Source organism: Phasianus colchicus, unplaced genomic scaffold (genome assembly GCF_987193195.1).
Source record: "Phasianus colchicus unplaced genomic scaffold, bPhaCol1.hap1.1 HAP1_SCAFFOLD_59, whole genome shotgun sequence".
NCBI classification, from domain to species: Eukaryota; Metazoa; Chordata; class Aves; order Galliformes; family Phasianidae; genus Phasianus; species Phasianus colchicus.
Window position 1 is genome coordinate 153,657 of NW_028325235.1, and position 13,060 is coordinate 166,716.

A 13,060-nucleotide genomic window follows, 5' to 3' on the forward strand; every position below is an offset into this window, starting at 1 on the left:
GGCAGGAGTGCTCACAAGCCCTCTGGGGAAAGGAGAGGCCTTTCAGAAGCCCTCATGTTCCCTGTGCCCCTGCCTGCTCCTCGTCCCCACAGAGCTCCCCTGCGGTTCTCCCACGGAATTTCTGTTGCTGGGAGGGAGCTATGGGGATACGAGGGGACACATCAATTCTTCTGCACAGGAAGTGTGCACGGCCAGCAGAGATGGCTGCCGTCCTGGGAATCCGCTCTTGGAGAGCATGGGCCTACCGGGCCTTGGGAGCAGCTCTTGTTGCCACCCAAACTCCTCTCTCAAAGCATGGCTCCATCACATTAGTTGATGGCAACAGACACGACACCAGCAGAAAGACTGGAAATAAGGCCAATTTATTTTTTTGGGGAGTACTGCGTCCAGGGCTGGGGCCCCAGTACAAGAAAGACGCAGAGCTTTGGATCGAATCCAGAGGAGGGCCACTAAGATGATCAGAGGGCTGGAGCACCTCTCCTATTGAGAAAGGTGGAGGGAACTGGGCTTGCTTAGTTTGGTGAGGAGAAGGCTCCGGGGAGACCTCATTGTGGCCAATTCTTGAAGGGAGGATATAAAGTGGAGGGGGAACGGCCGTTGACGAGGCTGGATAGTGACAGGACAAGGGGGAATGGTTTTAAACTGTGGAAGGGGGGGCAGAATTTGGTTAGATGTTAGCAGTTCTTCCCACGGAGGGTGGTGACGTGCTGGAACAGCTTGCCGAGAGGTGGGGGATGCCCCATCCCTGGAGGCGTTCTAGGCCAGGCTGGATATGGCTCTGGGCAGCCCGGTCTGGTGGTCGGCGACCCCGCACATAGCAGGTGGGTTGAAACTAGACGACCTTCAATGCCCTTTTCAACCTAGGCCATTCAATGAGTCTTTGATTCTATGATCTTCCATTCACAGGTGGAAATCTGGACAGCTTCCCAGCCCCCTTGCCGAGAGCTCCACCGCGGTCACCACCGTTGGCTGCACCTTCCCCTCTGGAGCGACGCGAGCATCGAGCACTACGGAGGTGAAAAGAACAGCGCACGGAGCGTTACGGGCTGAGCGCAGGCAAGTAGTGCAGGCTGGGCTCCAGCCCGGCTCTCAGGATCTGCTGCCTGTGGAGCTCACCAGGGGAGCTGCCGCTTCAGCTCCAGCTTCTGCCGGTTTCTTTCCGCTGTGCTGGCAAAAGCCTCTTGCTGATGGAGGTGCGGCTCCAACCTTTGGAGCACCTGAGCCACTCGTGGGGAAAGGAGGCTGCAGCAGGAGGAGAAAGTCATCCCTTGGGCTCTGCTGAGCCCCCCTGCCTCTCCCCTCACCCAGCCCAGCATCCCCGTGCTGCCGCGTGTCCCCACCCTTGCACCCCGCCAGAGTTTTTGGCCGGGCTGTGCCTGTCCCCGAGCTGCAGGGTCACAGCTGCCCGAGTGCCTCAGGCAGCCAGCAGAGCCCGCACACACTTACTCAGCGTGCAGTGCCAGCTTGGTCGCTGTTCCCATTTTACTTCCCGGCAGAGGATCCACATCCTTCCTCCACCTCCTCTCCACTTGCTGTCCCCTGGGCTGGGCTGGAGGATGCGGAGCACGCATGCTCTGCCTGGCCATCAGCTGCCAAAGAGGAGACGCTGTCAGCAAAGTGGCTGGGAGCACGGGGCTGTTTCTCAGAAGCCCTCTGTCAAGGGCCCCGCAGCAGGCCCCGGCAAGCAGGAGACTTGGCCCTGCCAGCCCACGGCTGCCCGCCGCCCTTCCCTTCTCCCTGCAGGGCTCTCCCTGCGAGGTGCCAAGCTCTCCTCCCCAGGAGGAGCAGGCCAGCCCCTGCCATGCTGCACGGCGCCTGTCCCGCTCCCCACCCCCTCAGTCCTGCTGAGCTCGCAGCCTGGCTCAGAGGATGGCGGCTGTTGCCAGTAGGCTCGATCCCTGACAGTACCTGGGGTGGACGCTGGTCCGCCCCTACGCTCCAGCCTTCCCACGCCGCCCTTTCTGCCCGTGCTTGCTCTACTTGCTGCTGGTGCATGGGCCACGTGCGGTCTACTTCTTTCCACAATGCAGACACTTCCCGGAGCTCCTGCAGAGACACAGCAGCATACAGGATCAGCCTCAGCCCCTGGGACTTTCCTTCAGCTCCACGCTCCTGCTCCTCGCCTCTGGCAGCCGGTCAGCACTGTTTTGTCCCTGAAGGACCAGGGGCCCTAAAGGCAGGACGGGATCCGCAACTTGTAGCAAACGTGGCTCAGAGGTCGTATTCCACTCTCATGGCCCCTGCTCAAAATCAGAGTGCTGTGGCAGGTGGCAGGCCAGGAGGCGAGAAAAGATAGGGAAGGTGTGCAGCACCCTCCATCTACTGAAGAGGAGCTGAAGGAGCGGGTAGAAATGTGAAATGAGGGCACCCCAAGGGCTGTGCTCCAGGTCACTGCACACACAGAGGCTTTTGCTTCCCTCCCTGTGGAAGCACTCAAGGCCAGGCTGGGTCAGGCTTAGAGCAACCTGGTCTAGAGACAGGTGTCCCTGCCTACAGCAGGGGATTGGAACTAGGTGGTCTGAGTGGCCCCTTCCAACCCAAACTTCTCTATGATTCTACCATTCTGTCATTTGTGCAGTCTCAAGCAGCACAGTCCCCGTAGCAAGGCAGGGCCGGTACCTGCAGCACCCTCTTAGACTCCTCTGTGGCAGGGAGTGCAGTGCTGGTCTGGGCAGGAGTAGATGCTTCCTTCTGTCCCGCTTTCTTCGTCCCGCGGGAGCTGCCTGCACATGGCGGGAGCGCGCTGCAAACAGACACAAGAGGAGTCTGCAGGAGCCCAAGGCACCTCGGTCTCCCCCCGTGCTCCCACAGCCGTAAAGATGGGCTCCGGTGCAGTGCGGAGAGACCCCTGAAGGGAGAAGAGCTTCTGCCATCAATGGGGATCAGCATTCAGCTCCCCCAGGGATCGGGGGCCAGGGTGGAACATGAAGCTGGCGTGTCTGCCTCGAGCAATTGTGCTGCGTGCTTGCCATCCCTGGAGAGAACGGCTCCCACTGGGACACGTGTGTCAGGAGCCTTTCTGGGTGCTGAGAGCTGGCAGCTCCAAAGGGGAGGCTACTCCTACACGAGCACACGCATCTCCTTCTTCTTTTCGCCCAAGGCTCTCACCTGGCAGAAGGCTCCTTCGCCACATCTTTCTGCCTTGAGCTTGGCTTGCGCTGCAGCAGCATGGAGGGGGGAAGTGTCTTCCGCCTCTGCAGCAGCCTGCTGGCAGAGCCCCCTGGAACCAAGACAGAAAGAAGTTCTTCAGAGCAGCCCCACGGACACAGCACGTGAACCTGGATCCGGTCACCCGGCACGGGACAGGGCCCACCTCCCTACAGCTGGGACCCGTTCCCTCACCTCTACTCATCTTCCGCTCTACTGCAGCTTTCTTTTCCGCGGCAACCTCTGCTCTGCTCTTTTCCACAGTGAGCTGAAACCTGGAAACAAAGAGTGACAACCCTTGAAGAAGGATGACCTCCTACCCATGCAGCTGTTGGCGGTATTTATCTATGTGCTATGCAAAGCGTGGCATCCTTTTCCTTCCTGGCCACGCCAAACCAGCACACGTAGCCCAAATTCCTCTGCACGTGCAGTCCATTCTCTCTGATGAGAATCGGGACAGCTTGGGCACCAGTAACACAACCATGATTCCCAGGAGCCAGACTTTCCAGGATTTCTACCCGACTGGATGCCGAGCACGGAGACCCAGCAGGGCACGTCTCAGAGGAGGAGGTGGGAAATAAGCCTGTCTCCTGGCCAGCTAAGTGCTGCAGAGGAAATGCGCTCACCTCGGGAACACCCGGATCCCATGGGCGGTGGTCTCTGGCCCGAAGTCAGCAGAATCTTCTGTCCAAAATCTCTGCAAAGGGACACAGACCTGCTGGAGGCTTGCCAAGGCCATTTTTTCATGGCTCTTCTTGACAGGAAGCAAGCCTGGCTCCCATGCCAAGAGAAAGCTGCTCTCCACCAAAGCCTCTTCCGTGAACATCAGAGCTTTGTTCTGCTCTGAAGGAGCAGGATGGCCAAATAGAGAGGCTGTGCAAGAGCACTGCCAGGCTTTCTGCAGGGGCAGAGATCCAGGAAATCTCTTTGCCAGTGGAGAAAGCCGTGGGGACAAGCATTGGACTGGCCTGCCACATCCAGGCTGGCCAGCAGTGATCTGATGGCGCACCCTCAAAACCTCCTCAACTTACAGTGCGGAACAGAGAAAGGACGGTGGCATTGCTTTCCAGCGTTGCAATGCAGCTGCAGAAGAACCTCATGAGGAGGAAGTCATCTTGGCACGTCATAACGCCGATGTTCTTAAAGACAAATGAGACGGGCTCCCTGTTCCTCAGGAGGTGACAGTATAAGAGCACGCTCTCTCGCACGCAGCGCAGCACCACGTTCAGCGGGACGCCGGAGGCTCGCGAGAGCTGCCGGTAGTTGAGCGACTCAATCTTGACATCGTCTGCAAGGAGAAGGCACAGCCTCACTGCCACAGCAAGCCACATTCCCATGCAACATGATCGTGACCAAATCCCATAGAAAAGGTCTTTCGGAGAAACAGCTCTTGAGCTGTGGTTCCTTCGGGACGAACTCACGCTGTACCCCGAGCTTTGCAGACAATTCTCTGCTGCTCCCGGCCATTTCCAGAGAGCAGGGATAACACACCCAGCCAGACGTGGGACAGGAAGGGGAAGGTGGCTGCTGCCTTCTCACCAGGGATGATGTCGTTGGGAGACTGGAGGTCCTGCAGCCACAGCACCCCGATGTCCAGCTGGAAGACAGGCCTTAGCACCGAAACTGCCTCTTCTTTGCTGTGGAATTGCTCTCGGACCCCAGCAAAGACCCCAAGCCCCGGAACCAGGACTCCCTGCACGGGGAAAAGACAGAAAGGCTGACGAGTGTGTACTTTAGGGGCGGCAAAAGCCACAAACATCAAGAGCATGGGGTCACTGCTCTCCGCCCTCCCCACTCCTGATGGACAGCAGGGTGAGATGGGGCTCTCCGGAAAGCTTTGGAAAAATCTGTGATCCCTGCAAGACAGTCACCTTTGCATAGTATTTCCCAACATCCTTTGGCTAGAGAAGAGCCCGGGCATTTACAGCACAGGGCTTAAGCCTGGGACTTATTCCCAAGGACATCCTTGGCATAGGGCCAGAAAAAATCCCCCACCCATTTCTCCCTTGGCTCTCCCCGTTCTGATCACAGGGCAGAGCAAAGCCCCTGCGTGTGCCAAACGTTTGCTCAGGGCAGCTCTGGCCTTGGGTTTCCCTCCCAGTTGGCCAACAGGCTGCTCTGGGCACCCGGCTTGGGCTCAGCGTGCTGCTCAGTGTGGTGCTCAGGGAGGGACTGCTCTGTGAGGCCCACACTCTTGGCGGGACTGAACCTCTCTCCAGGGCGAGGGCCACCAGCATACCAGCCCACCTTGTCCAGCTTCATCTGTTCCAGGATGTAATCAGACACGGCATCCCAGACCGCCACAATCTCTGCAAAGGAAAGAAAAGACATGTCATGCTCCAGGACAGCCTCTTCACAACTGCTTGGCAAGCTCCTCACACAGACAGTGATCGATACAGGCACACGCACACACCCCAGAAAAGCACCGCCATGGCTAGCGGAGCTGGGCTTTGCTCTGATTTCAGCCTTATTCAGGGCCCCGAGGGGAAACGGGGACATAGGAAGCCTGTGGGACACAGGATGCCTTTCCTCCCAGAGCAGGAACCTACGGAAACACCTGTAGGTGTGTTTTCCCAGGGAAACCTGGTCTTGGACTGCCCTATCACAGGGGACTGAGCATGCCTAAAGGAACCTGGGGGCTCTGGGCAGCTCTACTATTGGGACCTGGCTGCCACGTGGTCCCCAGAAGAGCTGGACCCTTGGGCAGGGCTCTTGCAGCAGCCCCCAGCCATGCCCAGCCAAGCACAGAGAGCAGGAGCTGAGGCTTTGGACAGCTAACAGCCCCGTGCGATGCCTTGGGAAGGGAGTCCGGAAAGCCTTACCTTTGGTAGAGAGTTCCAGCAGCGTTGGGAACGTGTAGACCAGCTCCGAGCTGAGGCTCACAGTCCAGCAGCCTTCCATGTCGCTGGCCGACAGCCCTCAGCTCAGAACTAAGGATGCCCTCCACAAACAAGGCTCCTCAACCAACCAACAATTCTCCGCAAAGTGCCCCTGCTCCTCCACGTGTCAACAAAGGTCACCCAGTGCAGCCTTGCTGCCCCTGAGCCGACTCCTGACCGCAGAAGGACAGAGCCCCTGAGCAGTGCTGCAGCAGCGCCCAGGCCTTGCAGGGAAGTGCTGGCACTGATGCTGCCCTGTGGAAGATCTCCTTGTGATGCAGCGCATCGCACTGTGACATCAGCCCGGGTCACCTGGAGCTCTGTTGGGTCACTGGCATGGAGATCTCCTCTTCCAGGAGGAGTTCCAGTTAACTTACTGAATTCTGTTATGAAAGAACGCAAGCCTAACTTTAATGGCTTAGTAAGAGAAGTTGTTTCACGTCTGCTTAATAAACAAAAACCTGTGCGTTCACAGGCACACACACACCTCACGAGGTTGAAATATCATTATTGACAGTCACCGTGGTTTACTCGGCAAATGGCACGAGAACTTGCCACGTGTCATACAGGCTGAAGCTGGTGAGCTGCTGGCGACGCACAACGATGATGACACTGCATCATGGCTGTGCCACGCTGATGTCACATGTGGTCTCCTCTGTTGGTGGCACAGAGTTCACCACCGTGTGTGTCCCCGTCCTCGTGGCAGACAATGATGGGCACCAGAGGGCTCCAGTGTCACTGAGTCCGGCTATAGGCAGGCCTGGAGGGGTGACAAAGGACAGCAAGAGGCTCAGAGACAGCACGGTGACAACGCGGGGCCACCAGTGCCTACCTCTGTGTGGTGATCACAGCACAGGGAATAATGTCATCCAAGGGATGGTGACACACGAGTGATGGCGACACCAGATGACGGTAACAACAGTGACAGCCAGGGATGGGGACACTGCATCACGGCTGTTCCACATCGAGGTCACCCTGTCACGGTGTCACGGTGTTACCTGAAGACAGTGACACTCGATGACACCCAATGGCATCCAGTGAAGGTGATACCCAACGATGGTGACACCACCAACCCCATGTCACACCCCACGTGTCCCCCAACTGTCCCCAGCCCCCCTCCCTGTGCCCCTCCTCGTCACCTCTTCAATGAGGATGGCACCGCGCTGCAGTTGTGCCACCATGGCAGGGGGGACAGCTTGGGACAGTCATGGACAGCCAGGGTGACAGCGACACCAGGCTCCAGGAGCTGTAGGACGCTGATGGGGCTCTCGAGGTAGACGGGTTGGTACGGCCCCAGATTCCATGGTTACAGTGACAGTGTGGACTTCGGGACAGGCGGTTGTCCCGGTGCTGGCATCCGGTGCTGGGATCGGGGGGGGGGGGGGGCCGGCAGGTGGACCCTGGAGGTCAAAACGGGGGAGGCACAGAGGGGAGGGGTGGGCACCTTCGGCCCACGGAGCCGAGCGCGTTCCACCGCCGCCTCCTCCTCTCCCTCCCTCCCTCCGCCGCTCGGGCGCGTAGCGCTTCCCCACGCCGCTCTTCCTTCCCTCCACCCCCTGCCGCTCCTCCCTTTTCTCCCCCCGGCCCCCTCCGGGCCCCGTCCTCCCTCCCCACCGGCTCCGCTCCCTCCCCCGGCTCCCGGGGGTCTAGCCGAGCTGCCCTCCCCCTTCACAGCCCCTACCCGGCACCGCGCCCCTTTCCCCGGGCCGTGCCGGGGATTACGCGCAAATCGCCTCGGCCTTAACCCTGTTTGCGGCCGCTCGGGCTGTCGGGGAGCTCCCGGGGTGTGCGGACGGCCCTTCTCCGTTGCCCCGGACCGGACCGGACCGGACCGGCGACCCCCGGCCCTCATCGAGCGACCTTCGAGCTCGGCGCCCCCTAGACTCGCAGGAGGGGCCCGAGGGGGTGAGAGCATAAAGGGCAGCCCTACTGAGCAGCCCCTTGCCCCCGCTGGGGGATCTGGGCTCAGCAGCTGGTCCCGCGTATAGGGCGAGCACTGCGATGTAGTCCTTCGAGGCATGGGTCGGGACGCGATCCGTGGCTGGGACGTGGGCTGGGACATGGGCCCTGCGTTAAATGCAGAGCAGAGATGGACACCGTGTGCATCCGTTCATGGGGGCACCACGCCTTAAGGAGCAGCACATTTCTCTGCCCTCCACCAAGCCTTTTATTGACACACTGAGTGTTTACTTGGAGGCTTCTCAGTTTACGAGTTACCAGCATACCCTTGAACCAGCATACCAGCCAACGTCTCATGGCTCTTCAAGTGGAGCTCATGTCTCCTACAAACTCAACCCTTTCACTGATTGTTTTTTTCCTCTTGCTGTACAACAGCAGGGTATGTGAAAGAGCAGAATTTCAGAGGAGATAGGAAACAAAGCTCCATCACCACGTGAAGCCACGCTGTTCTTTTCTCCAGCATTGCCGTGTTGCTTTCGTTCCAGCCTGCCCTTTTGAGTTCACAGCTGCCAGGTTTGATCACAGAAAGTAATCACTGGGTTGTCTACTTGGTAAGTGCAAACATCAGGAAAGCAGTTGGAATTCACAAGAATAGAAGAAAGGAAATTGCATTGCTAATATTTAAAGATATAGTCATTTTCTTTGTGGTTTTAGGCTTTCATACAGAGCATTGGGATACTGCAAACTGAGGCTAGTTTGCAAAAAGTAGCAATTTTTGCCTCTCCTGCCCTCCCTCTCAGTAAAAAGGTGAAGTACCTTCTGTATTTTACTAAGCCTACTAAGTTAAAGTGGTGCACCACTAACTCAAGCCCAAAGAAGTGCTGCAGTGGTATAGCTCATCGGGAGACTGAAACTGCTGCAGCTCTTCCAGCAATAGAAAAAAGAACTATTTTTGTTGACCGTGAGTTTATGAGTGGTCTGTTGTTGAATTGCTTTTGTTGAAGGGTTGTAACCTCAGAAGGGAGCAAGCCAGATGACTGACAGCAGGTTACTTTTTTGATGATGGTGAGAAATTGCATGTGGTTGTCCGAGGATGTTTGGTCTCCCTCCCTTTACCCCCAGGTGAAAGATACTGCTAAGGAATACCATCCTACAAAAGCCTGTAGACTAAGAATTGGTGTCAGAGTCATATTAGCTCCCCTACTTACCACGTGATGCACTGGATAATCACACGACTGCTGTTCTGTATCCTCTGACATCATCCAGCCTCTGTAGCCATGGCCATGCTTTGTGGCAGAAGTGGTCTGCTATTAAATATTTGTCATCCTTGCACCCTGCTGAACCACAAAAGCCAAAAACAAGAAACAAGACTCTTATTTAAGCTACTTCTTCAGCTCCAGCCCTGTACATATTCTACTACCTTAAAGTTCAAACCGGTTCTTGGTGTCCCTTTTGCCCCATTTTTTATTTCATATGCCCTAAATCTTACAGCTGTGACTAGATAGATAGACAATTTTGTTCACCTCATTTCATTCCCTGGAGTTCAAAACTTAGTTTCCATTAGTGGAAAGCTAGTATAGGCCCCTGAAGACTACAACAACCTACTTAAGCTTAAGGTATGTTTCAAGGTCGTGTTGGATAAGGAGGAAAGAAATCAGCTCCTACTAGCTAATGAAAACTGCAATGTCATTTCAGATCAGGCCTGCCAGTTTGGGCTCCAAGATACCAAATTTGTTTTTTCACTTCTTTTTGTTCAGGGGATGGATTCAAACTGGCTGACAAGCCTGCCCTTAGTGATTTCCCCTCATGTGAGCTTTGCTCACCCTATCTGAGAGCCCCATTTTACAGAGACCAAGGTCTGTGCACTGCTTGACAGAACTAACTGAAAATCACAGGCCAAGTACTCCTCTAAAAACATGTAATTCTGTCAAAGCAGACATGGAATTTGAGGACAGGTGTCAAAACCACAGGATTATTTATTTATTTCTTTGTTTATTTTTAGGGGCATGCTGCTGTGTTTGCAGAGGGGCAAGAGAACTGAAGGCAAGGGAACTTAAGTTGAGGAGGTGCTGCCCACTAAAATAAACCATGGCACCTGTCCCCTGAAGGAAGGGGGTGGTGGTCTGGGAGGAAACCTTCCAGAGGTCTACGGTTGAACCAGATGATATTCATGGCCTTTTCCTACCTTAACGATTCTGTGAGTCCATAATTCAGAGAGCAATCTTCACAGCTGGCCTGGGAGCAGGAAGTGAGCATATAGTTGGTTTGCCAAACTGCATCAAAACATCTCCATGAGGGGAGATGGAGTTTGTTTCATTTCATCCTGGTTTTTTGACTTCGTTCCAAGTTGTGTTTTTGTGTGTTGTTTTTATTTTCTTTTCCTTCAAGTTTTTCCACTTAGTCTAGACGTTTGGGTTTGAATTTCTCAGTAGTCCGCTGTATACGCTGCGTTCAAAGATGTCTCATATCCTTCTGTCTCTTCTGTTCCCTGCCCTTAATGACTCAGTGAGAACTGGATCAACAGAGTGAATGCTTCATTATTGACTTTTTTTTTTTTTTTTTTTTTAAACATGAAACGCATTGAAAATAGTAACACATGCCTGCCTTCTCTAAGCAAAATATTTTGGCTGTGTTGGACACGCTGAAACATACAGATTTTGAATTCAATGCAAATGTTTTGTTTAGACATTGACAACAAAACCCCCATCTCTTGAAGTACTTCCATTCTTCATGGAAAACAAACAAACAAACAAACAAACAAACCAACAAAAAAGCCTTTCCATTGAAGAACTTGCCATTTTCTTTCCCTAAATTGAGGCAGGAAGACCTTAAAACAATGATTTTTCTTCATATTTTTTTTTTCCAGCATTGCCTTCAGCATGTACCATATAAAGAATATATGCTAATGTTCATCAACTGATGCTAGCATCAAATTTCCTTCTTTTCTTGGCACATAATACGCACGCCTACTTTGAGTAAATTCTTCAAGGAAATGTTGCTCATTCTCCTCATAGTAGATATGCCAGTTGGATTCTTTTCTGTTAAGTAATTTTGGATGACATCCAAAGGTAAGGTTTGATCAGCGGGGTAACTGGGTAGTTCCTGCCAGACAGATAGGTGGTAACAACCCACAGGAAATGGATTACAAGCAGAGAAAAAAGCACTTAGTTTTCAACCCTTCAGAGAGAGCCAAAGTAACACAATGGGTTAAGGAACACATTTAAAACTAAAGGTATGTTTTATTATTGGCCAAATCCTGATACCTGTCTTGAAGCCCGCTCCCTTCTCTTTGTGAGGGCATTCAGACAAAATGCTGTAGAAGTTCTGGATTTCTCCCACTTCACAGTGTCTGTTGCTTGGGAATATTTCGTGCAAGGAACCTGAAAAAATGCTTTCGCCCACACTTTCTTCACAGGCTTTTTCCACCTTGTGCTTTTTCTTGTCGTTATTATTCCTCTTGTTACTGTAATTGCTGCTTCTGTATGTATCTGTACAAGACAGGATGCTTTTAAACAGTTCCCCACTGTTTTCAGTGTCACAAGGTGGAAGTTATTAATGCAGCTGGCAGGAATGTGTCTGTTGCCTTAGGGAAGGGCTGCAGGAAGCAAGAAATTGCAGTGAGAAGAAAGCCCTGCCCTCAGAAAAGAATTTTAGTGAAGGACCAGCAGAGGTATGGAGGGACAACCCACCTGCCACTTCATTGCCTTCTTCTTGTTTTACTTCCCCTTCTCAGTATTTTTTCTCAGATGTTAGCATCTCCTACTTTCTCTGTTGTTCTACTGACTTGATTCGGAGATATCTAGCAGGAGGTTGATGTGTTTCTCATTCAGTATTGTCAGGGCATTAGGAAAAGTATTAACAGCAGGTTGTGTGTTTATGGCCTCAAGTTGTGCCAGGAAGATTCAGATTGGACATTAGGAAAAATTTCTTCTTCAAAGGTGTGGTTAGATGCTGAAATGGGCTGCCCAAAGAGATGGTGGAGTCACCTTCCCAGGAGGTGTTCAGAAAACATTTAGATGTCGTACTGAGGGACATGGTTTAGTGGGGAAATATTGGTGGTAGGTGGATGGTTGGACTGGATGATCTTGAAGGTCTTTTCCAACCTTGGTGATTTGATGATTTGATGATGATGAAGAGGACTACAGTGATCAGAATGGGGGAACTGGAAGGGGGAAAAAGGGGAGGGGAGGCGCAACCCCGGGGGTCACACAGAGCGACGGGGGAGGTTGTGGGCGACCAGCGGCGGGGGGAGGGGAGGAGGGCAGTGAAATACACGGGGCGGGGGAGGCGGGGAGACACAGAGCAGCTGCCCCCGCCGAGCGGAAGCCCCGAGCGCCACAGAGACCCCGCGGGGCCAACGCAGAGCGGCACGTGGCCCCCAGCCCCCTTAACCCCGGCCCCGCCCCGGTGCCCCCCCCCCGAACACCCACCTGTAGAAGCTGAGGCGGCGCTCGGAGCCCCGGGGTGCGCCGCCCCACTTCCGCACGGCCGCCTCCTCCTCGGGTCGCGGGGCTGGTGACGTCACTCAGCGGGGACGGCGCGGCGCCACAGCGACGGAGCGGCGCACGCGCTGAGGCGCTGTCGCCATGGGGACGCCATCACGCATGCGCTGTCGCCGGGGGGGCGGCTTTACGCGCTGCAATGAGGGAGGGCGCGCCGTCTCCACGGCATCAGATGGAAAACGGCGCTTGGAGACTGCAGCTGCGGGGCAGCAGCTCAGCACAGCGCTGCCGATGACTGGAGCCGAGCGAGAAGCGGACTCCGCTGGGCCGGACTCCGTGCCGGGCTCGAACGCGCCTCGATCCGTGCGATCGCTCCCTCTCTTCCGGGGCTGCCCGGCTCAGCCAGGAGCCGCTCCCGGACACCGGGCGGGTCCCGCCTCTCGCGGTCAGCCGCCGCTTCTCGCAGCCCGGCAGCGCCTCGCCGCAACGACGGAGGACGGCTCGGTTCCCCCTCCGAGGACAGCCGGATTCTGACGGGGGACGGACGGGGCCGGCGGCGGTGCCCCCGCGCCGCCTTCCCCCGACCGCGCGGCGTCCCCGAGGGCGGCGGCGGGGCAGCGGAGCGGCGGAGCGCCGCTTTCCCCGCACGGAGCCCCGCGGCTCCTCCATCCCGCCGGCGCCATCGGCATCACC

General features: G+C 55.4%; 1 protein-coding gene across 13 annotated transcripts; it reads right to left on the reverse strand.

Moving 5' to 3' along the window:
• Window positions 1-349: 349 nt before the first annotated feature.
• Window positions 350-12,999, reverse strand: LOC149911698 (uncharacterized). 13 transcript variants are annotated; one of them, XM_090133361.1, is made up of 15 exons: window positions 12,356-12,999; window positions 9,134-9,259; window positions 7,166-7,389; window positions 5,970-7,024; window positions 5,395-5,456; window positions 4,687-4,840; window positions 4,179-4,435; window positions 3,774-3,844; window positions 3,343-3,422; window positions 3,109-3,220; window positions 2,620-2,743; window positions 1,909-2,046; window positions 1,447-1,589; window positions 1,117-1,242; window positions 350-1,007 (listed from the first exon to the last, which is right to left on the reverse strand). In XM_090133361.1, the coding sequence occupies exons 4-15, from the start codon at window positions 6,046-6,048 to the stop codon at window positions 887-889; spliced, it is 1,467 nt and encodes a 488-aa protein (XP_089989487.1). In that variant the 5' UTR covers window positions 6,049-7,024; window positions 7,166-7,389; window positions 9,134-9,259; window positions 12,356-12,999; the 3' UTR covers window positions 350-886. The 13 variants fall into 13 exon arrangements, with proteins under 13 accessions (XP_089989487.1, XP_089989486.1, XP_089989484.1 ...); XM_090133360.1 differs by having other exon boundaries at window positions 9,134-9,262; XM_090133358.1 differs by having other exon boundaries at window positions 9,134-10,437.
• Window positions 13,000-13,060: the final 61 nt, after the last annotated feature.